The 24,518-nt window shown below is 48.8% G+C and overlaps 1 protein-coding gene across 2 annotated transcripts in view; it reads left to right on the forward strand.

Moving 5' to 3' along the window:
- The first annotated feature begins 295 nt into the window (after positions 1-295).
- LOC142572426 (uncharacterized) overlaps positions 296-24,518 on the forward strand; it is a 36,886-nt gene continuing 12,663 nt past the window's right edge. Inside the window, exons 1-3 of one of the 2 annotated variants that reach the window (XM_075681540.1) lie at positions 296-412; positions 1,169-1,469; positions 13,020-13,176. In XM_075681540.1, the coding sequence (XP_075537655.1) occupies positions 1,222-1,469; positions 13,020-13,176 (405 nt within the window). In that variant the 5' untranslated portion in view covers positions 296-412; positions 1,169-1,221. The remainder of the gene's footprint in view (positions 413-1,168; positions 1,470-13,019; positions 13,177-24,518) is intronic. The other variant, XM_075681532.1, reaches the window with a different exon arrangement.

A 24,518-nucleotide genomic window follows, 5' to 3' on the forward strand; every position in this document is an offset into this window, starting at 1 on the left:
TGAATTTGTGGTCTCTGCAGTCAGGTGCGCAGCGCTGCGACGCGAGTAGATTACAATTAAAAGGAATTACTGTCCAGTTACGGCAGAACTCTTGGTATAGCTGGCCTTGCTTTAGTTCTCTCACTGTTTTAATGAAAGTATCGAGGGTCGTGATATGGAGAGATAATAACCCTTCCCGTATAGAAGTCGCTGCACGTAAGTTCCACGGAGTACAATGGCCAAACGGAAAGCCAGAGCGAAAGGACGATAATGAGCCAGATAAGAACATACGCATGGAAACAACACGAAACAAATGGGACTGCGCCGGCGGGCTGTCCGTCGGACGCTGGCACTTGTTAAATGGTCTCGTGAGTGAGCTCGACGGGCGTTGAAGAGTCTGGACGTATTGCTGCGGCTATCGTTCACGGTAAGCGTATGTGAAATTTGTATCGATATATTCTACTGCTGCTGTCTAGAATTTTCCTTTTGTAGGCATGCCATCAACGAGAATTCCTTTTCATCGGAAATGGTTATGCATTTGCATTACCGTGAAATGGCATAACACTACGCTGTGTTGGTGCCACAATGCTGTTTTAATTAAGGCATGGTTGACTGGATGTGCTGCTAAAAAGAAAGCGCAAAAAGTACATTTTTCTCTTTCGTGACTCCAAACGCCGTTGCCCGCGTATTGGACAAAGATGATCTTTGACAAGATGATCTACGTCTAAAATGAATGCTGGGAGTCTTGATGAACTCTCTTGTACATACGAATAATGCTAACAAAAGACATGACCGCGCCACTTCATGAACAACTTCGATCGATGATCGGATCAGATTCACAGTCCGAATACAGGAGACGTAGCTTTTGTATGGGAAACGCAGACTATCATGACGATGATTATGAAAAAAACAAAATAAAGGGGACGTAGGAGTAGCGGGGCGATGGACGCTTATTGGTGGTACGCTTAAGCGGCAGTTACTGCGTTATCACAGCGACCATTTTTCGCAGAACTGTTGCAGTACGTGTATTTGCTGATATTTCTGTAAACCCTAAAAAAGCTGAAAGGATCGGGGCTTAGGAATCCGTGATTACGAAGTCCTTTATAAGGGTTTTTGTCGCTATATGTGACGCAAAATCAATCAATGCATCATCACGTCATCATTACCGCAGTACTAACTGATATTTCAGGATTGTGGACGCCGCATCATTATAAAGTCTGGACATCCTGAGCTGTTGTCGCCATGAGCGAAGACGGTGAACAGCCCTTCTTGAGCTGCCAAGAGTGCATTGACTTCCTGCGATCATATGGCCGAGTGATGTTCATTACTCGTGGCCTACCAGGATCAGGGAAGGCTGGCATCGCAGAAGCTGTCAGAGGGACTTACCCAGGCTGCAAGATCATTTACGCTGACCAGATGTTTCTCGGTATCGGAGCCGTAGACAAAAATATTGAAACTACGACGGAGGCTCACCTTCTGTGCCAGAAGAGGTAAGTCAACCGGAAATAGAAACAAACGTCGTTAAATGAACCGAAATATGACCATTTTTTCCTTCCTTTATATATGTGGTTGAGGGAAAATACGATCTACACGTTGAAAAGACTATTAACTGGCTAAATGTATACGTAAAATTTATCCCAGGCATAATGAGCAGGTTGTGTGAGGCATCATAGGAAAGAGCACAACCTTTCACGACCGCTCGCTCCGCATTTGGCAGAATGCGACACAACTACAGGTTGTTGTAGACCGTGTTTGCATGGGCGCCGCCACATTGCGCAGGCAGTGGCGCCATTTATGGGCTGTCTGCTTTCTCCGCCATGCTGGCTTGGGCGAAGGCTCTCTGGTGTATGCCAGACACACGCTCGGCAGAAGTTGCTGGTAGTAGTAGTAGTTTTCGGGCTCGCACGGTCTACATAATATGATGGGGCGTCTTCTAAATGGGAAAGGGTTCTGTGAGATGTATTGAAGTAATTTAAGTCGGCATAGCCCGTATTGCAATACTATCCCTCTAGTTCGAAGCTGTGGTTTAACAGCAATCAGTATACATATATATAGTTCTGAAATACACGATGATAGTAACAGCGTAAGTGCTGCTATTGAATAAGTACTGCTGTTCGCTTTGATAAGCGTTCAGATTGTTATCTGTAGATATCTTTCACGACTACCTCAATAGTTTTGGTTAGTAATAATAGCATACCATACAGTGTGAATTACACTTGCCTGGGGTGGTCGGGCAGCCGGCTGCAGATTGTGCGAGCGTCCGAATACTTAGCGATAGTTGCTATGGTGCAGCTGTGTTTGTTCTACACATACATAACGCATGAACCAAGCATGCGGCCATGGCCATGCGTGGCCTAGCTTATTCCAAACGTTCACCGTTTTTCTTTTTTATTATTTTTCTTCCTTAGATGGCGACAAAATCGGCCGATTAGACACCCTAGACAAGCGTAATTCACACTGCACAAGCTGCAAGGAGATGAAAAAAAAATATATGTAATTCTGGGGTTTTGCGTGCCAAAACCATGATCTGATTATGAGGCACATCGCAGTGAGGAACTCCGAATTAACTTTGACCACTTTGTTTTTTTCAACCTGCACCTAAATTTAAGTACACGAGGTGATGAAAACCGATTTTTTTGTTGGGTCTTGTTCGGCCCGTCCTCTACGACGCCCTCACCCGTATTGCGGAAACTGTGTGCGCACAAATAGCCCATCGCATTCTTTTTGTGCGATTCCTGTTGATTATTGTTACGCGAACGAAGGAATAAGAACTGGAGACTATTTACAAAGTGTATTTGCAAAGGATAATGCAGCGCTAGCCAGTTCAGCCGACAGCTCGAGAGCCAGAGAGCGTTCGTAGTCGTATTTGTCGGGGCGCCCGTGTGCATCGCCCACAACAAACAGGCAATATGCATGTATCATTATCCCCGGCGGCGGAAGCACAGTCCCGGTGCGTCTAAATATCGGTGATGACAGTAGAGTAATATGGTTCCGGGCGTGTGACATGCGCAATGTCAGTGTAATTCGGGGTAGATGAGGCAATGGGACCGACTGGGGCGATTTCGTGCGTAACAGGGGTCACGGCACGCAACACTCCATATGGGCCTGTGTACCCAGACAGGAGTTTTTCTGACAGGCCAACGTGACGAGTCGGGGACCACAGCAGTACCAGAGATACAGGCGAAAAGTGGACGTCTCTGTGTTGGCGATCGTACAAACGCCGTTGGTTCTCTTGGGAGGTCAGGAGGCGAGCGCGAGCAATTTGGCGCGCTTAGGCTGCCGTGGTGATGGCGACAAGTGCATACTCGCTGGTCTCCGCTGCGGCGGATGGAAGGGATGCGTCCAGTGGCAATGTGGGTTCTCGGCCGAACAACATAAAAAACGTGGAATAACCGGCAGTGCCGTGACGCGAAGAATTATAAGCAACAGTGACATAGGGTAGGGCAAGGTCCCAATCAGTATGGTCGGACGAGACATACTTTGCAAGCATGCCTGTTAGGGTACGATTCAGACGTTCCGTGAGACCTTTAGTCTGTGGATGGTAAGACGTAGCCAGCTTGTGCTTTGGTCAAGTAGTCGGCGATGACTTTAGAAACGAATGTCCGACCACGGTCAGTGAGCAATTCATGTGGAGAGCCATGCTGCAGAATCACGTCGCGTATAAGAAAATCGGCGACATCTGTGGCACAGCTTGTTGGAAGTGCTCTGGTGATTGCGTAGCGCATGGCGTAATCGGTCGCCACAGCGACCCACTTGTTGCCAGATGTGTATAGAGGGAAAGGGCCAAGTAGTTCCAAGCCAACGCGAAAGAACGGCTCCGAAGAAATGTCGAGCGGTTGAAGGCACCGGCAGGGAGCGTAGATGATGTTTCTCGGCGCTGGCATTTCTCACACGCCGTAACGTATTTCCGGACGATAGCTGCCTTGGCGTGTTTTCTACACCATGAACCAAGAGCGCCAAGGGACCAGCTCTTCCGAGGCCCATGTTCTAAACGGGCGTGCAAAGGGCCTTCGGCCAATTCACCGCTCTGTTTTGATGGAGCATTTATCTACCGCAACGTCATTTTCCAACGAGCAGAAGAAGGAGACCAGAAAAGTCCGGTCGGAGACCCGTTCGAGATCCCGTCGCCAGTTCCGGAAGCGCTCCAAGTCTCGGTCCCGATCCCGCGAGGCATCGGTGCGCCTCCCAGAGAAGCGCCCTCCTTCCCCATCTTCCCAACAACCCTACAAGAAGGCCCTGCAGACCAACGCCCCAGCCAAGGTGACCCTGGTCCCTTCAGGGGTGCAGCGGACCCCGGAGAAGAAAACAGCAATGGAGGCGCCTCGGGAGGTAGGTCGGGCCGAGGGTCCCCCACAGCTCGCTCCGCCCCGTAAACCTCTCCCTACACCTTCCCCTATTACCAATTCGTTACCAAATCCTGATCCTCTAATAGAAATCGCCAGCCTACGCCGTGACATGGAGGCGCGCTGTGAGCGCCTGCAAAAACAAATGGACGCGCTGGTGGCAGACATGAGCACTAGTATGCTGGACAGGATAGAACGACAAATGGAGGCCCTTCAAATAGGGATTACGGAGCAAGTGAAATCATGTATAGAGTGCACTTTCGCACGCATGCAAGTTCCTGAGCTTAGCGGTAACAACGAAAGCGCGCTTTCCGACCAAGGCTCTCGGCGGCAACCTTCAAATGTGGGCACCCGGCACTCGCATCCATATGCACGACCGCCTGCTTCCTCTCGCGATGATGATGGCGCCGCGTAACGCGGAGCAACTAGTGGTGTGGCAGTGGAATTGTAGGGCATTCCGCCGAAAACGAGGTTCCCTACAGCAGTATATCGCCACATCCACGAACCCTCCCGATGTCATCCTCTTACAGGAAGTCAATTGCACCCCTTCTTTATCCGGCTGCAGCACACTCTCTGCTGTCTCTCCTCTTGTAGGAGCCTTAGTTTCGAAACATATTACATGTCGCATGCATACCACTAACATTGACATTCCTCACCAAATATTGGAAATAATTACGCAAGGTAAACTCAGCGAGAGTCTGTTTATACTCAATGCATACAGTTCCCCCCGTTCGCGAACGCACTGTTTTCAGCACCTACTAACTGAATTTGGTAGGTTTGGACTGGTTTGTGTGGTGGCCGGCGACTTTAACGCTCCGCATACTGCATGGGGTTACGTTAAATCGCAGGCTAAAGGGACCCGCTTATGGAATGCCATCTGTAACATGAGATACACACTGCTTACCGACCCAGAGCACCCCACTCGTATGGGCAACAGCGCATCTCGTGACACCTGCCCTGACCTTACCTTCGTGCGCAATACTGGCCCAGTCGTTGCGCACGGGCCTTTAGAGGAGCACCTTGGTAGTGACCACTACATTGTAGCGACCGCCTTGTCATTACAGGGTGCGCGCATGCCCGAGCGGAATGTGCGTATAACGGATTGGGCGAAATTCAGGGAACGTCGCCAGGACCCACCAGAGCGCCTAGGGTACGAACGCTGGCTTGACTCTCTCGCACAAGATCTAGAGGCCACAATGAGCACACTGCGCACCACAACCTAGACAACAGACATAGACCCGCATTTACTTCATCTTTGGAACGCCCGCAGAGGGTTGACACGACGATGGAAACGATAACGCCTCAACCGCAAACTTAGGAAACGTATAAATCAAATTACACGGGAATCTCAGGAGTATGCAGAGATCCTTACGAGGAATAACTGGCGAGGATTTTGCGATCACCTCTCAGGCACATTGAGCACAGCAAAAACGTGGTCGATTCTTCGCTCACTCACAGATCCCACCACAACAAAGGGAAAAACATTTCAACAGCTGCACATCCTAATGCACGAGTACAGGGACGATGTCTCGACACTCCTCAGAGAGCTAGAGAAGCATTTCATACCCACAGGCCCGCCGCCGCAGTACCCTGACTATCCTTATCTAGGCGAGGCGAACGAATTGCTCGATGCAGACATCACATCTGACGAGGTGCGGGTGGTCCTACAAGACCTATGCCGCAACACGGCACCGGGAGCCGACAACATCCGATTCGCGACCCTTCGTAACCTCAATGACGCGGATATTACCCACCTCACCCATATCTTCAATGATTGCTGGCGCAAGGGCATGCTTCCCCAAGCATGGCGACACGCCGACATCACACTGATCCCCAAACCGGGCAAGCCTGTTAAGGTTGAAAACTTACGACCCATCTCCCTAACATCCTGCATTGGTAAGCTCATGGAGCATGTACTCTTGCGGCGTCTGCAGCCCTTCCTCTAAGAGAAATCATTCTTCTCAATTCTCAAACACTCAATTCGGATATCGGGCTCATATTTCTGCCAAAGATCTGCTTTTACAATTGCGGGAGGAAGTCATAGGACCTCCATCGTCCGCCCAAACGAGAGCACGGAAAAGTCGGAGCTCATAATCATTCGCCCCCGAAGCCGTTCCTCTACTCCCCCTATCATTGTGCACGTGGATGGCACACCGATACCACAGGTTAATCGTGCTCGTATCCTCGGCCTACGCGTCCAAGCGGATGGCAGGTCAAACTACACTGTTTCCCTTCTATCCAGACAGATTGAGCAAATTCTGGCCATGATCCGGAGGGTCTCCAACAGGCGCTCGGGCCTTCGAGAAGAGGACCTGCTGCGCTTGGTGGAGGCATGCGTGATCAGCCGCCTTACATACCATCTCCCATTTCAGCGGTTGCCCCACGCGCAACAACTTCGCATAGACGCAATGATTCGCAAAGCTACGAAGCTGGCCCATGGCCTCCCGAACTATACTTCCACACACCGTCTCCTTAACTTAGGGACACATAGCACACTAGGCGAGCTGCTAGAGGCACATTGGGTCAGCCATCGCCAGCGCCTCCTACTCACTCCTACTGGCCGCCATCTTCTCACACGGCTAGGATACTCTGTCCCACCCCTTAAGCCTGAAACCCGTCCAACGATATTGTCGTCAGCGATACGCCAAGCACTAAGTATTCATCCACTGCCACGTAATATGCACTCCGAGCATGACAAAGGGCGGCGCAACGCCCGTGTACGATACATTGGCCGCATGCTTGCAAACATCCCGGAAACACATACTTTATACACGGATACATCACGCACTCAAGGGGGCCATACCTCGGTAGTTTTGGATGGCACCGAATCCCTGAGAGACTCTGCTGCAATGCGCGGAACAAATGCCGCTTACGGAGAAATTCTCGGTGTTGCTCTTGCAATTCGATATGCCACCCGTGTTCCTGATGAAGTGTATATATTGACGGACTCGCAACAGGCATGCCGGGCGTTCCTATCAGGACATGGCATCCCGAGAGCGGCGCACCAAATTCTCAAACAGATCCCGCAAAATACACCAACCACACCTCCCCGCATCCACTTACTCTGGACCCCTGGTCATACCTCGCTGCGGGGTAACGAACGCGCACATACGGTTGCCCGAGAAATTTCCCTCCGGGCGACTCGGCGTGGTGAGGCGACTAGTTCAGAGTGGGGGGATCCCTTGCTCCGTTACAAAGACATACTCCGTCATTATACACGCATTCGTCGCGCCCACGCCGCACCACCGCCGTCCTTCTCGCGGGAGGAAGCAGTGGCATTACGTCAGTTACAAACCGCAACTTTTCCAAATCTTGTCTCTCTCAATAAATTCTACCCACACTGTTATGCAGATCTTTGCCCTGTCTGTGGCAGCTCGCCCACAATCTTCCACGTCACGATTGAGTGCGCTGCAAACCTCTTTCCTCCCTTTCCAACTCTCTTTTACCCCCTACGCAACAAAGAGCTGTGGGACGATGCCCTCAGCGACGGACCTCCCGAGGTCCTCCGAGCTGTGATACAACAGGCTCGAAACATCGCCGGAATCATCTCAGGGACCCTGGACTGAGGGTTCCTCCCACACTGCTCTCGCCATTCAAATATTATTAATAAAGATGTTTTACTCTCTCTCTCCGGACGGAGCGGGCAAGGCCTGGCCAAAAGAAGCTTCGCCGCATCCAGTCGTAGATCCAGTCGTAGGTGTGGGAAACGCCAAGGTGACCTGTAAATCATGAAGTTCTTGGAGAACAGCTGACCGGAGGTGCTTAGGAATGACGACGAGTAGGGCAGGACCGACTGGGCGTACATTGTGACGGTATAATACACCATCCTGGGAAACAAACAGGTGAAGGGACGAATCACAAGACGAAGATTCCATGCCATCAATGATGGCACGCAAGGCGGCATCACGGCGTTGCTCGTCGGCAACGTGTTGCAGCTGAGAAGCGGAGAAAACTCGAGCGTCGGCATCGGGGTAAGGGTCGGTGGGTGGTTCGTCCACTGGATAGCGTGATAAACAGTCTGCGTATTGATGTAATCGGCCCGACTTGTACGCTATTGCATAGGAACATTGTTGCAGTCGCAGAGCCCAGCGACCAAGCCGGCCGGTAGGATCCTTGAGTGAGGAAAGTCAGCAGAGCGCGTGGTGGTCCGTGATTACAGAGAAGTGCGTGTCACACAAGTACGGGCGAAATGTGGAAACCGCCCAGACGAGAGGCAGGCATTCGCGATCTGTTATCGAATAGTTGCGCTCCGCTGCTGTGAGGAAGCGGCTAGCGTAGGCGATAACACGATCTTGACACTGTTGGTGCTCGGCTAAGACGGCTCGGATACCGTGACCACTGGCATCGGTACGCTCCTCTGTAGGAGAGGACGGGTCAAAGTGGGCCAGTATAGGTGGCGTGGTGAGAATGTTGGTGAGCTCGGCTAACGCGGCAGTTTGAGCGGAGCGGAATTTTCTCCAGGTGTGTTTGAATATCGGAAGCGTCGACGAGGTGGCCCAGCACTGTAATCTACCGATGACTGAAGTGACACTTCGACGAATTTAGTTGCAGCCCAGACTCGCGGAAGACTGGAAGAACAGCTGATAAGCGCTCAAGGTGTGTCTCAAATGTAGGTGGAAATGTGAGAACGTCGTCTAGGTAGCAGAGCCACGTTGACCATTTGAACTCTTGAAGTAAAGAGTCCATCATACGTTCGAACGTTGACGGGGCGTTGCATAGACCGAATGGCATAACTTTGAATTGATATAGTCCATCAGGGGTGACGAACGTGGTCTTCTCTTGGGCCTTTTCATCCACAGAAATTTGCCAATAACCAGACCGAAGGTCTATTGATGAAAAATATTTGGCACCGTGGAGACAATCGAGGGCGTCGTCAATGCGAGGCAAGGGGTAGACGTCTTTCTTGGTAATGCGGTTTAGATGACAATAATCTACGCAGAAATGCCATGTGCCATCTTTCTTTTTAACAAGTACCACGGGCGACGCCCAAGGGCTCGACGAAGTTTCAACAATACCTCTGGCAAGCATCTTGTCCACGTCATCTTGATTAAACTTACGCTCTGAAGCAGAAACTCGATATGGCTGGAGTTGAATAGGACTGGCATCACCAGTATTTATGTGATGCTTAACAATTGAAGTCTGGCCCAATTGGCGATTGTTGAGGGCGAACATGTCGTGGTAGGAACCCAAAAGGCGGCACAGAGCTGCTGTTTGATCAGGCATTAGGTTCGCAGCAATCATTGGACGAAATGTTGCGTCAGGGCAAATATCATTCTGTGGACATGGTGAAGAACCTGAGCAGACGTCAACTGAAAACGTCGTGACGTGGTCATCTCCCATAGCACGCAGCGCTGCAACCGTTATGCCTTGGGGCCGAACTCCCTTTGTCAGTTCAAAATTGACGACGGGGAGGCATGTCCGGTTATCGGCGACGGTGACGACGAAGTGGGGCACATTGATATTCCGCATTAAAAGGACATCAGGAACAGATGTGGCGACGTAATCACCATCGGGCACAGGAAAAGAGGATAGCAAATCGACGAAAGTCAAGGCTTTAGGCGGCAGGTGGACGAAGGCGGTCGTACTAAATTTGTTCGGCAGTTCAGCACGAATATGCGCAAATAGAGGAAGTTTGAGGCAAAGGGTACCGGCAGAACAGTCGATCAAAGCTAAATGCTTCGTAAGAAAATCGAATCCGAGGATAAGGTCATGGGAACAATTGGTAAGGACTGTAAAGAGAACAGAATAGGGGCGGTCAGCGATACTGATACGGGAAGTACATATTCCAGTGACGTCAACAGTGCTACCATCGGCCACACGAACCTTCCTCAGTCGACGACGAAGGTTACGATTCATTATGGACACCTGGGCTCCAGTATCTATTAACGCCGTCAAAAGGACACCGTCGACGTGAACATCAAGTAAGTTCTGGTTCGTCGGGAGCGTCAATGGAGGATTTCTACACGACGAAGATAATGCAGCACTACCCCCAGGCGCTGCATCGTCGAGTTTTCCGTCCGGGAGGGTCCATAATTGGTCGGCGACGAATAGCGGCGTGGCTAGGCTGACGGGGACCGACGGCGCTGAGGTGACGGCGAACGAGCACGACGATTGTCATCGACGGATACGCCTGAGGTAGGAGGCATACGGCGAGGCGAGTAACGGCACGGGTCGGCATATGGGCGAGGAGACGGGTAAAAGAAGCTCGAATACAGCGACGTCCAGGAGGTGCGGCGGTGGCGAGCGGCGTGGCCAATGCGGAGGCAACGGAAGCAAATGGGCTTGTCGTCCGGAGTTCTCCACTCGGTAGAGTTGGGGTATCTGGGAGGAGAATACCGATCGCTGTTAGGCGTACGTGTCGGCACCGGTCGTGCGTCAGGTCGGGAGAGGGAGCAGGCAGCAGGAAAACCGAGGTTGGCAAACACTTGCCGCACAACTGCCTGAATGAGAGAGATCGCTGGGGCTGGTTGGTAAGTAAGGGGGGGGGGGGCGGGGGGTCAAGTAGGCTTGGATGAAACGGCGCAGGACTTGTAGCCTCGAGCTGGCGGTGAACAATACGGGTTACACGCTCATTTAAGGGTGATGAAGTGGTAAAGTCGATGCAAAACGACGTCACAGCCGTGTTAGGGAGTCGGGAGTAATGTGGAGTGACGCGGCGGCTTTTGGTGAGCGCAAAGCGGCAGCATTCCTTGACAATGACGTCGATGGTGGACACAGTGTTGAAGACCAACAAGTTGAACGCGTCGTCCGCGATCCCTTTAAGTACGTGGCCGACTTTGTCAACTTCGGCCATTTTGTCGTCGACTTTCCGGCAAAGAGCGAGCACGTCTTTTATGTACGAGACATACGGTTCTGTACAAGACTGAACTCGGGTAGCAAGCTCTTTTCTAGCAGCCAGCTGCTGACCGGTGGGATTTCCAAAGAGGTCAACGAGCTTCTCTTTGAAAGCATCCCAGCTAGAGATCTCGTCCTCGTGTGTCCAGAACCGGACACGAGGAGTTCCGTCCAAGTTGAATAGGACATTCGCGAGCATAATGGTAGGGTCCCAGCAGTTGTTTTGGCTAACACGCTCATACAGGGTGAGCCAGTGCTCAACGACGACATTAGCTTGGCCGGAAAATATGCCAGGATCGCGGGGGTTGGTAACCGGGACGTACGTGGTTGGTGGGGATGCAGAAGTAGAAGCAGACGAGGTGTCATCACCGGGAGCCATTGCGGAAAGCAGGACGGTGCGGTCGCTGCGGAGCTCCGTGGCGAGGACGGGGAACGGCACCCTCTACCAAAATGTTACGCGAACGAAGGAACGAAGGAACTGGAGACTATTTACAAAGTGTATTTACAAAGAACAATGCAGCGCTAGCCAGTTCGACCTACAGCTCGAGAGCCAGAGAGCGTTCGTCGTGTTCGTCAGAGGCGCCCGCGTTCATCGGGCACAAGAAACAGGCAATATGCATGTATCAATATTACTGCTTTACAGGGCAAAGAGGCAATGCTGAAGTACAAATATAATGTATCATGTTGGTTCACCAACCGCAGCGATCGCTATGTTGAGCCACGCCATCGGCCTCATACGCGAGGGTGATGTAGGCATAGCATGTATAGTAGACTTGAAATGCGTGAAAACAATGCATGTGACTGACAAAAATATTTTAACACTTGGCGCTTAGATGTTTCGGGGTTTCATTGGGCTGGTCGTAAACGAGCACACTTATGTCTAAGTTCCCGCACTAAGCGATCAGATAGAATTCACGTTGCCAATCCACAGACGCTGCTGCTTTTCGTTGAGCGGAAAACGATGCAGCCAAAGTAGCTCACAACACACACACCGCGACTGGTGATGCGTATCGCATGTTTGCGCAGTCAGGATAAATTTCCGCATACTGTATAGCTACTGCTGCACTCTGAGGCTACACAGTGGTTACTCGCCGACCTTGTGTGAACTGACATAACGTAATTTTTTCGGAGAAGAATCTACAACATCTCCAAATCGTTCCACAGCACGCGACGGGAACACATCCAAGCAGCGCTGCGCCGCGAGCGCCGGCTCGCGCAAGCGAGAGAGGAGGAAAGGCTCGTACGGGCGCAGGTTGCCGGAACTTTCCTCCACGCCCGATGAAAAGGTTTATAGATGTTTTATAATTCAAAGTATCTACATTCTTGTAAAGTGGACAACTTAGTGATGCTGCTACTTGCAGTGAAGTATATAGAGAACTAGCTTTGTCATGTGTGTGGGACATTACACGTAACTGCGCGTTTTTACTTCATTAATTTTACATTCACTCACAAAAGCAGTAATGAACAATGACCAGAAAGAACTACTATATGAGTCATCTGCTTCCCTGTATTTTTACTTTGCCATCATTATTATTATTATTATTATTATTATTATTATTATTATTATTATTATTATTATTATTATTAGTAGTAGTAGTAGTAGTAGTAGTAGTAGTAGTAGTAGTAGTAGTAGTATTGTTGTTGTGCTTGTTGTTATTGTTATTGGCGAGGAGGCACCGCACTACAAAACTGGGCGATATTTCATGTCAAACTAACCGTTCGTAACACCTCTGTTCTGAAAACTCCCAGCATGGTACCCTGTAAAGAGGACGGAGAAAAGCGTATGGATGGGAGCACATACGTTTAGAGAAAGGTGTTGTGAGAGGGAAATAAACACCACCACATGCGCTTTTCTCGTGACAGAACGGAAGAAGCCTTACAAGGAAACACGTCCGTCGTAATGTATCGCAACAACAATGCTACAGTTCGTGAGACGGCCCGGTACATCGAGCTCGCAGCCAAGTATGGCTACTTGGTGATTGTCATCGACACATTACAAAAGGAGGACATGACTGTGGAGGTCTGAATCGCTTTCTCAATTGTTATCACGCTAGCTCTCCGCATTGCTAGCTCTTGATTCTCTGCTCTTAGGTAAAGTCTTCCAGTTAATGCTAGCCGAATAACCTCATAATTTCGCACGTAGGACACTGGTTCATGTGCACCGTGTCTTTGTGTTTGTCTCGAGTAGCACGGTGCAGTTCCAAAGTAGCATACCTCTACAAGCAGCGCAAGCATAGGCGGAGAGTTGTCATTCTGCCGGGGGGGGGGGGAGCTACCAGCTTTCCGAACCCCATATATATATATATATATGCGCGCGCGCGTGTGTGTGTGTGTGTGTGTGTGTGTGTGTGTGTGTGTGTGTGTGTGTGTGTGTGTGTGTGTGTGTGTGTGTGTGTGTGTGTGTGTGTGTGTGTGTGTGTGTGTGTGTGTGTGTGTGTGTGTGTGTGTGTGTGTGTGTGTGTGTGTGTGTGTGTGTGTGTGTGTGTGTGTGTGTGTGTGTGTGTGTGTGTGTGTGTGTGTGTCTTGCACTTGAAGAAACTTCGTCTTACCTCGAGGAATTGAGCATTGGAAGTGACGGCGTTATGTGAGTATATACAAGGCCTCCTACTAGCAGACAGTACAATTTCACAGCCCGAGTCCTCTCGGTGGTGTAACCTTCCTTCGCCTAATTGTCGCATACTTGTGATCACTAGTACTGCTTCGAATTTCCGGCGAAACTGTCTCTCTCTCTCTCTTTTTTTTTCTGTGAGTCCGAGTATAAGCGCTGCTGCGCACAAGTGCTGTTGATTCTGATTTCGAGTGAATCCGGCTTGGCCTCATTACGGTTACTGAGCGAATTATGCAGTGATCCCCAACTACCATGCACCAAGACTGAAAAATAAAGCAGTAGAGCTACTCGAAGAAAGCCTAGTGCAAATTGTTTCCACTACAGTGGAGTAGCCATGAGTAATTATTTTGTTACTGAGATTCAATGCGGTAATTGTAATTAATTATGTAACTCAAGAAGTACTGTCGTAATTTTCAAAGTGTCAATGACTCATTTGTGGGCACCCAAAGTTCCATCTAACTGCGGTGTTTTCAGCGACGTACTAATTGCTTGCAATTTTTTTCGACTGGCAAGGAAACCTCACGAAATATGGAAAATACCACATGAGTGCGCTCACACCCGCATCACAAAGCAGAGCCCTCAAATAAGCTTAATGAAAGCAACTGCATTGCCTGTCTCAAACCCGAAGAGGGAGCGTATCACCTTGATAATGGTACGGAAGGAGCCCCAGCAGCAGCTTTCGTGGATTCGCAGATATTCCTCGCTCACATTTCTACGTCACACTTATTATCCGTCTTTCAAGGCCGACTGATCACATTGATAATAAAAGCCCCTTGATAACACAGCCGAAGCGCCGCTCAAAATCAATGGAATATAGACATAGAATGTTTCAAAATCCCTGCTTTGCTCGCACCGCATCGAAAGAGTGCGCGCGAAGCTATATTTTGCGCCAGACGCGCGCTATACTTTGCGCTAGAAACTTGCTGCGGACCGAAGTTTAATTAAAGTGACCGTTTTATTTTTCATGAAAATGTGTACGTGCTGCAAAAGTAGGTTCGTGTCAAAAAATAAAAGCGAAATAAACAGACCGGGAAGCGACCAACGTGCAGAGAATAAGCAAAACCGATGCGTTCAAGTAAGTAAATATACCGCTTCTAAATGAGCCGAATTGGCAATCGAGATGTCTGCACACAAAAAATCAGACCTCAGTGTGCCCTTATAATCTATGAATTTGCAAGCTCGTGAACACAGCTGCTGTCTAGAGGACGTGTTCAAATAGGTCTCCTTTTGCAGCTACGCCAGTACTGTGTCCGTTTTATCACATCTTCAGTGGCTTCCTTGATGACCGACGCCGGAATTCTGCGGCAAACATCCGTTATACATATCTTCAGCTAATCTGACGTCCGTCTCAATCATGTAAGCATGATCTTTCACATAACCCCAAAGAAATAAACCGAGTGGAGAGAGGTCAGGTGACCTAGCCGGCCAATTTGCAGGCCCGTGCCTTCCAATCTATTGCGCATGAAAAGTCGCATCCAGCCAGTTTTGTGCTCGGCTGCTGCTGTGTGCTGCGCTCGATCTTGTTGATACCACAGAAGTGGAAGACGTGAAAGCGGGACTTTGCGGAGAAATTCATCCACTACTCCTTGAAGGATTTCGTTCACGTAACGCTCTCCAGTCAGTGCGTGATCGAAGAAGATGGGAGAGATAATAGCACCGTCGTAAGTTCCGAACCACACATTGAACGACCGCTGGTACTTGTGCTGATTGCGCTTTACCCAGTGTGAATTGTAGTCACTACTGTAGTGTGCATTATGCAAATTTATCTGGGCGTTTCTGTGAAAATTGGTTTCATCTGTGCACATGATGTTGCTCAATAAGTCCAGTGACTCATCAGCTTTTGTGAGCACCCCCAGTTCGAGAAATCTAGACTATTATACGGGTCTCTAGAATTGGTGCTAGTTAAGGTGGTACTGGTGAAAGGCCATCGTTTAAAATCCTCCAAACTGTTGACTTGGAAATTGGTACCTGGCCGGCCACGTTCCGCACGCTAGCATGAGGGTTTAAGGCCATAAATGCTAGAACATACGTGCGTAGGCTAGGACTCAAAGATGGATTCCTACGCTGCTGTTTCTTGAAGCTGCCGGTTTGTCTCAGGTTTTCATAATTTCTGGCGATAGGCGACGCGTTTGGTCTACCGCCACACTTCCATGACTGATGTATATTCGCGGTCTTCCTCTTGTTGTCATGTTCAGCTCCCAAGGCAAGGATCATTTTTACCTTCTGCTCATCAGAGAAAGACATGGCGACTGGGACGAAGCGAAACGCACATTTAAACCTTTGCACTGACGGTGTCAATTCGCTTTCGTGGTGATAGGTTTTGTGGAAAAAAAAAAAAGACATCCGTGCACTTTATCTACGCTAAGACAACAGCTATCAGAGCTTGATTCCAACTAACACCAAACGCGACGTGTTACTTCGGCGGGGGCGCGGAAGATGAGGCACCAGCTTGATCACGGTGTTTTCCTTTATTTCCTTTATTTTGTTCTACATAACTCAGAGGGAGCCTGTTCGAGGGCGCTGCTTTATGATCCGGGCGGGAGCCCAGTCACGTGGTATTCTCCATATTTCGCGGGATTTTATTTATGAGCGGGAATTAGTGCGCAATTAGTACGTCGCTGAAAATACCGCAGTTAGATGACCATTGGCTGTACCTACAAAGGCCTCATTGGCAGTTTGATATTTAAGAGAGTGCGTCTCGAGTGAGATAATTAATTATAACTACCTAATTAAATCTCAGTAACAACAAATTACTGACAGCTACTCCAGTGTAATGCAAACAATATGCACTAGGTTTTGTTCAAGTAACGCATTGCTCTTGTTTTAAATCTTGGTACATGATTGTTAATCGGGACACCGTGTATATATTTATCACTTTGCATGCAAGTGACAGTGTTTCCGTCTCTAATAAATGTTGTAAATTATTAGAAATGTTCTTTTTTCATGAGTCGTTAGCATTGCTTACTGGAAAGAGAAGCAATACTGAGACACACAACATTCACGTGAATTTCACACGCCATTGATAAAGGACTCTGCCGAAGGGGTAACTGAAGTCTATAGATTTACTTTTTTTCAAGGTCAAAAATGCACGCATAGCGATTTGAAGCGTGGTGAACATACATGCACCATATTCATTCTCTAGGCATAGACTATCCATATCTCTAAAAACAATTTTTAATTGGCCAGCTCCACCTCTTTCAAAAATATAATAAACTTTGTCCTGTGTGTATATTTAAATATATTGTGTATTGGGTGTATTGCGCTTACAGTGGAAATTTAAAACAATGTTCAAGTGAGAAAATACAGATGAGGTAGCCGCCGCTAGTGCTTCTAATGCGCGTATCCTCCTATTGTCAGGATTTGCAGAAATAAAGAGAATGCATGAATTAAAAGCCGTGCGCGTCCGCGCCAACAATGATGCAGTAAGCCATTAGCGTAGTAAAAGTGCAAGTGAAAAGGTCGACGAAAGTCAATAGAAACCTCAAATGATGTGGGTGAAAACCTCTGGCAATGGCACTTTAGGTGTGTGTGTGTGTGTTTGGGGGGGGGGGGGCGGGGCTTCGGAGCCCGGGGTGGTTCAGCCGCCCCTCCTCCGGAAAACTCCGGAGGCCGCTCGGGACCCGAAGCCCTCCCCCCCCCCCCCCCCCCCTCCGTAGTCGGCTCCTATAAGCGCAAGTGCTCTAAAAATGTTAACACAGAAGTCAAAAATAAAGAGATCGAGAAACAAAATTTCTCTACGCTCAAGCACGTAGTTTAGAGTTGATGTCTGCATGCAGTGCTTTGTTCGAACACACTATGGCGCACAGTGCGTCTACCGTACAGTATAGATTTACGTGAGTAGTAGCCGCATTATTTTTGCGTTTGTGCTTGTGCATGTTCGTGCGCGTGATATCACTGCGAAATTTCGAAGGCCAACTGGACAAAGAAAACCTAGATTTTTTTTCTCTAACATTTTAAATCAACCTTATTGTCTCTACAAAAGCCAAGTACATTGGAGGTGTGCACGGGCTCAGTGGTCTATGTCAGCACGTGCCAAATGAACTGGAGTACGAATACGCGTGCCTTTATGCCAGCATTGCGGTGTAAGAGATTCGACAGACTACAACAAATGTGTTATCAGTGCGCCTGCGTGAGGTACACAGAACTCCCGAGAAGTGTGTCCGACGTCGAAGAAATTCGCAGCTGCGCCCGAAAGACGAAGCATCAATTGCGATAGCAAGTTAGTGGACAGTTATACGAAGTAACGATAGTAGTTTTACTGGCCATATAAACTTGTAAACACAGGCATCCTAACTGAATTAACAAGCATGGTGCCGCGCACGTGCAATCAAACATGAAGGCATCTCCCTCGATGACCACGGAAACTCAATATCGAAACGCTGGAGTGAGGAAGCGCGGCAGCGGCATGCAGCGGACGAATTGACATTCGTGCTGCCTCTCGCATCAACGCGAACTAAGCGACGAAAACGCAGCGCAAGGCGGACTCTGTCCGCTTCGCAGATGGCTTTCAAGATACAGTGGCCCGGGGTACAACGCCCCTCCCCTTTCTACCCTTCCCCGGAGCGTTGCGCTTGACGCTTTCGTACCTTGCGTGCGCTTCCACCTTCGCACGCTTTCACTCGCATATACAGCATACGGCGCGCGGCGACGATATTATTGCCCTTGAACTTTATACGGAACCTCACGGTGACGCCGACGGCGACGGCAGGAATGCGCCTGGAGTGTCCATATAATTATTATCGGAATAAGAAGCGCACCGAACCTTTTAGCACGGCCAGCGAATCGAAGGCTGCGTAGTTGTTTGAGAAGGCGTAACGAACTTTGAGCTCACTTCTCCAGAGGCAACGCTTGCTACAACTGCAAAACGGCTTGCTGTCGGGCAGCACTATAACGCGCTGTGCGCGGCAAGACCTCAGTATGCCAGGTATGCCGATGATACATACATACATACATACATACATACATACATACATACATACATACATACATACATACATACATACATACATACATACATACATACATACACACACACATACATACATACACACACATACACATACATACATACATACATACATACATACATACATACATACATACATACATACATACATACATACATACATACATCGACATCGATGAGACTATGTTGTTGAGATAGCATGAAGGTGTAGCGGGCACTGAGGTAGCTGGTAGACTTCTCCACGGCCATAGAACTCAGGCCTACGAAGTATGTTCCTAGGGCGCATCAGCGTCTTCTAAAACAAGCCGTCACCAGTCACTTTCAGTCTTCATGTGTGCCGCCTCAATAGTTCTGTATGACAAAGGGACTGAGCAGGCCAGGCCTCCCTGCTGCACCGCCTCCAAATGGAGTCAGCGTGGACTGCGGCGTGGCTATACAAGATCGCACTCGCCGCGTTGCCGCCGTGTGACCGATAAGATTCATGGTGGTATTGAACACTATTGGTTGTAGTGTCATTGACTCGCTGCAGCGCACAAATCTTTGGCTGAAGCCCTCGCGCGCCGAGGCGCTTTGCAGGCTAGTGCGTAAATCAGCTAGGACACATGGGCATTCAGGTGGGCAGTGTCATTGTATGGAGACGTCAGGAGGGAAATGTCCAGAAGTTCCTAAGTCATGTGAGCTTATTCTGTGATTGGTAGCGTTTAGCAGATTACTTCAGGGCTTTGTGTCATGGGGACGAGGAGGGGGCGGCATCGTGGAACACCAGCTGCAGGCATGCGTCCTGTTCAGCCTTGGTGTGCGTGTCTTGTTCAACCGTCTCGCGCTGCGCTTCTGAATTATGACGCACTGAACGACATAGCTTGCGCGTTCTTTCACTTTCGATATAGGACGCTCTTGCTATGTAATTGCGATATAGCACGCCAGTGCTCTCCAACGCTGGCACAACTGTACTACAATGTACTACAGAGCATTCAAGGCCGAGCCCTTCGCGCATGGCTGGGAATTCCTCGGTATGATTCAATCGATTTCCATCGGCAGTGATCACCCACTAACAACATATATAGCTGTCAATACAATCTGGACGCACATTTGACATATATCCAGAGTTCCTAACCACCATCTCGATCACTAGGCAGCGTTTTTCAGAGCAGTTGCGGCCATAGGTCGGCAAAATAAGCGGAACGCACTCAGACTCACAAAATATATATTTTTGCTTATGGATCATTCGGACTCAAACTCATCAAAGTTCTACTCAGCCGGGCTCACTCGGACTTCGGCTTACCAAAACTTTGCTTAGCCGAGCTAACTCGAACTCAGACTCACCAAAGACTCACGAACTTATACACACTTGGGCTCTTTCAGTTTCATGCAATTACGGACACATTCATACTAACAGAATCACGGCATCAGACTCCCTTAAATCTCATGGAATCGCTCACTTACTCATTTGACTTAAACCCGCAGGCGACTCGCATTAACTGACATGGTAACTCATGTGAACTACGAGCTCACTAAAATGATCGCTGATACAGAGCAATATCAGAGCTCGCTTCAAAGTCACGTTCACACGTCTACTAACCACCACTGCCACACACTCCCTTGCACACTCTTCTGCTCACACTTGGTATTCAAACCAGGGTCTAAAACCGAAGAAAATAAACTTTATTAAAAGAATGGTCCGGCAGCTTTTGTTGTGGTGGCCTAGGTGGCGGCTCGAAGTCCTTGGACTCGGGCGGCATCTTCGGCTTGGTGGACGGCCCAGAGCTGGTCTTCCAGCTCTGAACTTTTGAGAGCCACCTCCCAGCGGCGGCGACGCCGACGGAGAAGGTCCCCGGCGGCCCCCGAAGCCGGGGCGGTGTCGGGAAGGAGCGAGCTCGAGGCTTCCTGTGCGAGACGGCCGCCGTCATGGACGCGTCGCGAACGGCGGCGGTTTCAGTAGCGTTGCGGCCAGCAGATTCCCAGGGCATGTGTCGCAGCGTCTCTCTGCGTTGGCATGCTTTACACGCATCAGTCGGGTATAATCCTGAGTAACAGTGGTGTAAGACGGGCGGGCTAGGGCAGGTGTGTGTTTGCAGTAAGTGTAAGGTAATCGAGAAAAAAGAAATACCGGTTCGGTTCCATTCTGGTTCAATGCTCTCCGATTTCTTCCCGGTTCAGTTCCGGATCCTACAAAACATATATAACTGTTCGCGTACCGGTTCGGCGTAATCCCCTTTCTCTAGCCTCATGGCTACATGTTGTCCAGCGCTATCGACTTGTCCGTATGGCGCACGCGCAAGTTATGTCAGGAGGAGGCAGAAATGGATTATACCTGGTACGTGGGAGAAGGCAATTGGAATTTCTATATGAATGTCAATTAAGTTTAATGTTATACAGCCACAACAGGCTTAAGAGTAAAGGTAGCCGTGCTATAGCAGGCAGTGGCGCGTCGCTAGATCCAGAGTGTACGGCACGTGGTGCGGCGCCTCGACGCGTCAGTCTCTGCGTTCCTTCTTTCTCGTGTTTGCTTTTATCGTCGTCCGTACTGAGTACGCGCAAACTGTACAAAGTAGCCTTCTTTGACTTAAAGGGCGCTGATTTAGTGTTTGTAAAGGGAACAATCTGGACGGTCACAGCTGATTAATAAGGTTTTTTTTCTTCCTAAATGGCACATTGTAATTTAGTGACAAAATGTTGCAAACATTCAATAAGGTTGGGAATGCGTAGCGCACTACTACGTGCCACAATGGTCTGGTCACAAAAGACGACGACGACACGCTTGGCGTGTCGTTGTCAAAAATACGTCAGTCTGATATAGAGCACAGGCACAGTTATGAAAAGCGACAGATCTCGGAAGTAAAAATAACGTAGTATTTAATATACAACGAATAACCTTATTTTATGTGCATCACAACTTACAGAAATCAATTAAAAGAAGTGAGCGAATAATCAGCATGCAGCGCGATCATCCAAGGCACAGCTGAAAGTACGTAGCGGAAAATAAAATTTAACTGAAAGCACCGAAATAGTAACGATAGTAGCGCCATTAGAATGCTAGCTGTTCAATCGATTAACTTTTTTTCCTGATGCTGTGAGGCGTACTCGCCAAGATTGCATCGTAAGAGGAATAGTTATGCGCCATGAATTCAGTATAGAAAGCATAAAATAGCATGATTGGTAACCTAACAACGAACTCTGCTGAAAGTTCGGCTAAACTCAGTGTTCTCGAAGACAGCACTGGACACTGATCCGTTTGAAGGTCCGCGATTGCTTCACAGATGCAACAGGGGTGATACAATCATGATACAAATTGCACACAAGTGTGTAGATGTACACGCAGCACGGCCAATGTGCAGCCGTGATATTGGCATTTGCTTTCAGTCGCGCTGAACGCCAGCGCCGCATCCGCACAAGGCAACGAGACGGACGCTGAGTTTAAAAGAAGGTCGAGCGAACGCTGAGACCGACCAAACTCGGCTCTCGGCATCGATCGCTTCTCGCAACGCCGTGGGCGTCGCAGAGTCTGGCTATATCAGGCCTATTCGTGACACTTCTCACACAGTTGAAGGCGAAAGCAAAAGCTACGTTCGAATAGCCCCCAATGCTTCGTGCTCGACTGCGAGGCACCCCGTGTTTGCTTTCCAAGCTCCCTCTATCGTGCTGCGGAGGCGCGAAGAATAGACACAGCTTTAGGAGCAAAACGAGAAGCACCGGGTGACGGGGGGGGAGGAGGAAGCAGGCGCCATATACGTCTAGACTGAGCGTCAGCGGGGTTCCGCACTGGCGCTACAGACACGTGTGTAAAGCTCGTATTTGTGTGTGCGTGTACGTGTGTGCGTGTACGTGTGTGTGTGTGTGTGTGTGTGTGTGTGTGTGTGTGTGTGTGTGTGTGTGTGTGTGTGTGTGTGTGTGTGTGTGTGTGTGCGTCGACAGACGTGTACGTAACGAATTACGTGTAATCAATTACTTGTAATCAATCACGTTCTTTTAGTAAATTTCTTATTGAACGATTAATTTGTTTACTAAGTAACGCTCACTGTAATTGAATTACATTTTTCAGTAATTAATTGCACGTGACCAGTTAGATTTCTGACGAAACATTTAAGTTATAACAGGCGGCGCAACTTTGAGTACTTAAATTTGGCGGCAGCTACAGTGTCCGAAGGGACGAGAAAGGCTACCTGCTTCCCGCAATCACCGTGCTGCAGCTACGCCTCAAATCACCTGGACATGGCAGGCTTGCAGGTTTGCACACGTGTATATCGTGGATGTCCCACCTCTCAGCCGTTGTTTAAATTTATCTGTCTCTCTCTTTTCTGGAAGCGCTTTAAGGCGGCCTTTACAGGCGCTAAGAGCTGGTCATTAATTCTTCTTCGCTTAAAATGCAGTATGACTTCTCTGATATAGACAGAAACTGTTGACCGTTAAACGCATATTTTTCTGGTTTTTTTTTCTATCCGTTTGGCATATTATACCTGACTCATGACACCTATCTTTGCGATTATAACATTCGAACAGTATTATTAGAGCTATATAAAGCATATGCAGGTTTATATGTATTGAATTACATTACAGGTTTGGCTACCTTTTCAAGGAACGTTAACGTTTGATGTCGTCCGTTAAAATTAGTCGTTCGAGTCTAAATGGTCAACGAGTAAAGTCTGCCGAGTGGAGGTCTCCCAGATATTGGCCAACAAATTGAAACGGCGCTTCTATGGCTCGATAGCGAAGGCAACTTCGGACGCTCATTCCAGGGAATCACCTATGGATGATTTTCGCTTTTCAATGGTCTTATCGGGAGCGCCTTCCCCTAACCCTAGCATCAATGAATCGTTGCGCTTTATAGTGGACCCAGACCCGAGCCCAGCGGCATTGAGTAACCATCTTGTGAGCAAAGTGTTCGTACGTTAGAACACAGACCTTCTTTCCAGCGCGCACATTGAGCGAGTTTACAATGTCGCTGCTGTTCTTCACAAGAAAGTGAGGGAATATTAGGGAAGAAAATTTCGAAGAGCAATTTTTAGTCATTATAAACAACGTGTGAAGGGCTGAAGAGGACGCGTTGAAAGAGCCAGAGCAGCTCGTTCTATTTACAGTATTTCGGCCATGTTTATAAACGCATGTAGGAAAGTAACGTTAAAGTAATCAGTTACTCTTTGGTAATTGCGCAATTACATTTGTAAGGTAGGGATTAGTAATTAATCAATTACTTTCTCCGAAGAAGTAATTGTAATTGGTTATTTCTTTCTTTTTTCTGTAACGTGTGCAAGTCTGGCTGCCGATAACGCGTCAGCCGCGCGGCATGGTTCCGTGCTTGGTCTTTTTTTTTTCTTTCTCTCTTGATGGCATTTGTTCGAAGTATACGGTGCGCGCCGCTTGGATAAACATTTAACGTTTCAGCCGTGGCCACGATTTCAGTGGCGGCCTTTTTTTATTATTTGACCATATAGGTCGGCAGGATAATTAGAACTCAGACGCACTCACAAGATTTATTTTTGCTTAAGGCTCACCGTGGACTCAGCCTCACCAAAATTCTGCTCAGCCGGATTCACTCAGACTCACGGGTCAGTTTGAGTATGAGTGAGTCTGAGTGAGTCGACTCCTGAGTGAGTTCGCCGACCTATGCTGGCGGCACTCTATGTCATTGAGATTCTCGCCCGCAACAGGTATACACCACCTTTGTGGTGCTTAAAAAGCGTCCTATGTGCATTGCAGTTCCAGGAATTGCGAAGAAAGCTAGCCTGTCCTCCGCGGCTCTCAAGGAAATCACATCGGAGCATTTACATGTTTCGTACGCTAATAGAATCCA

The sequence above is a fragment of the Dermacentor variabilis genome, chromosome 1 (genome assembly GCF_050947875.1).
Source record: "Dermacentor variabilis isolate Ectoservices chromosome 1, ASM5094787v1, whole genome shotgun sequence".
Lineage (NCBI taxonomy): Eukaryota > Metazoa > Arthropoda > Arachnida > Ixodida > Ixodidae > Dermacentor > Dermacentor variabilis.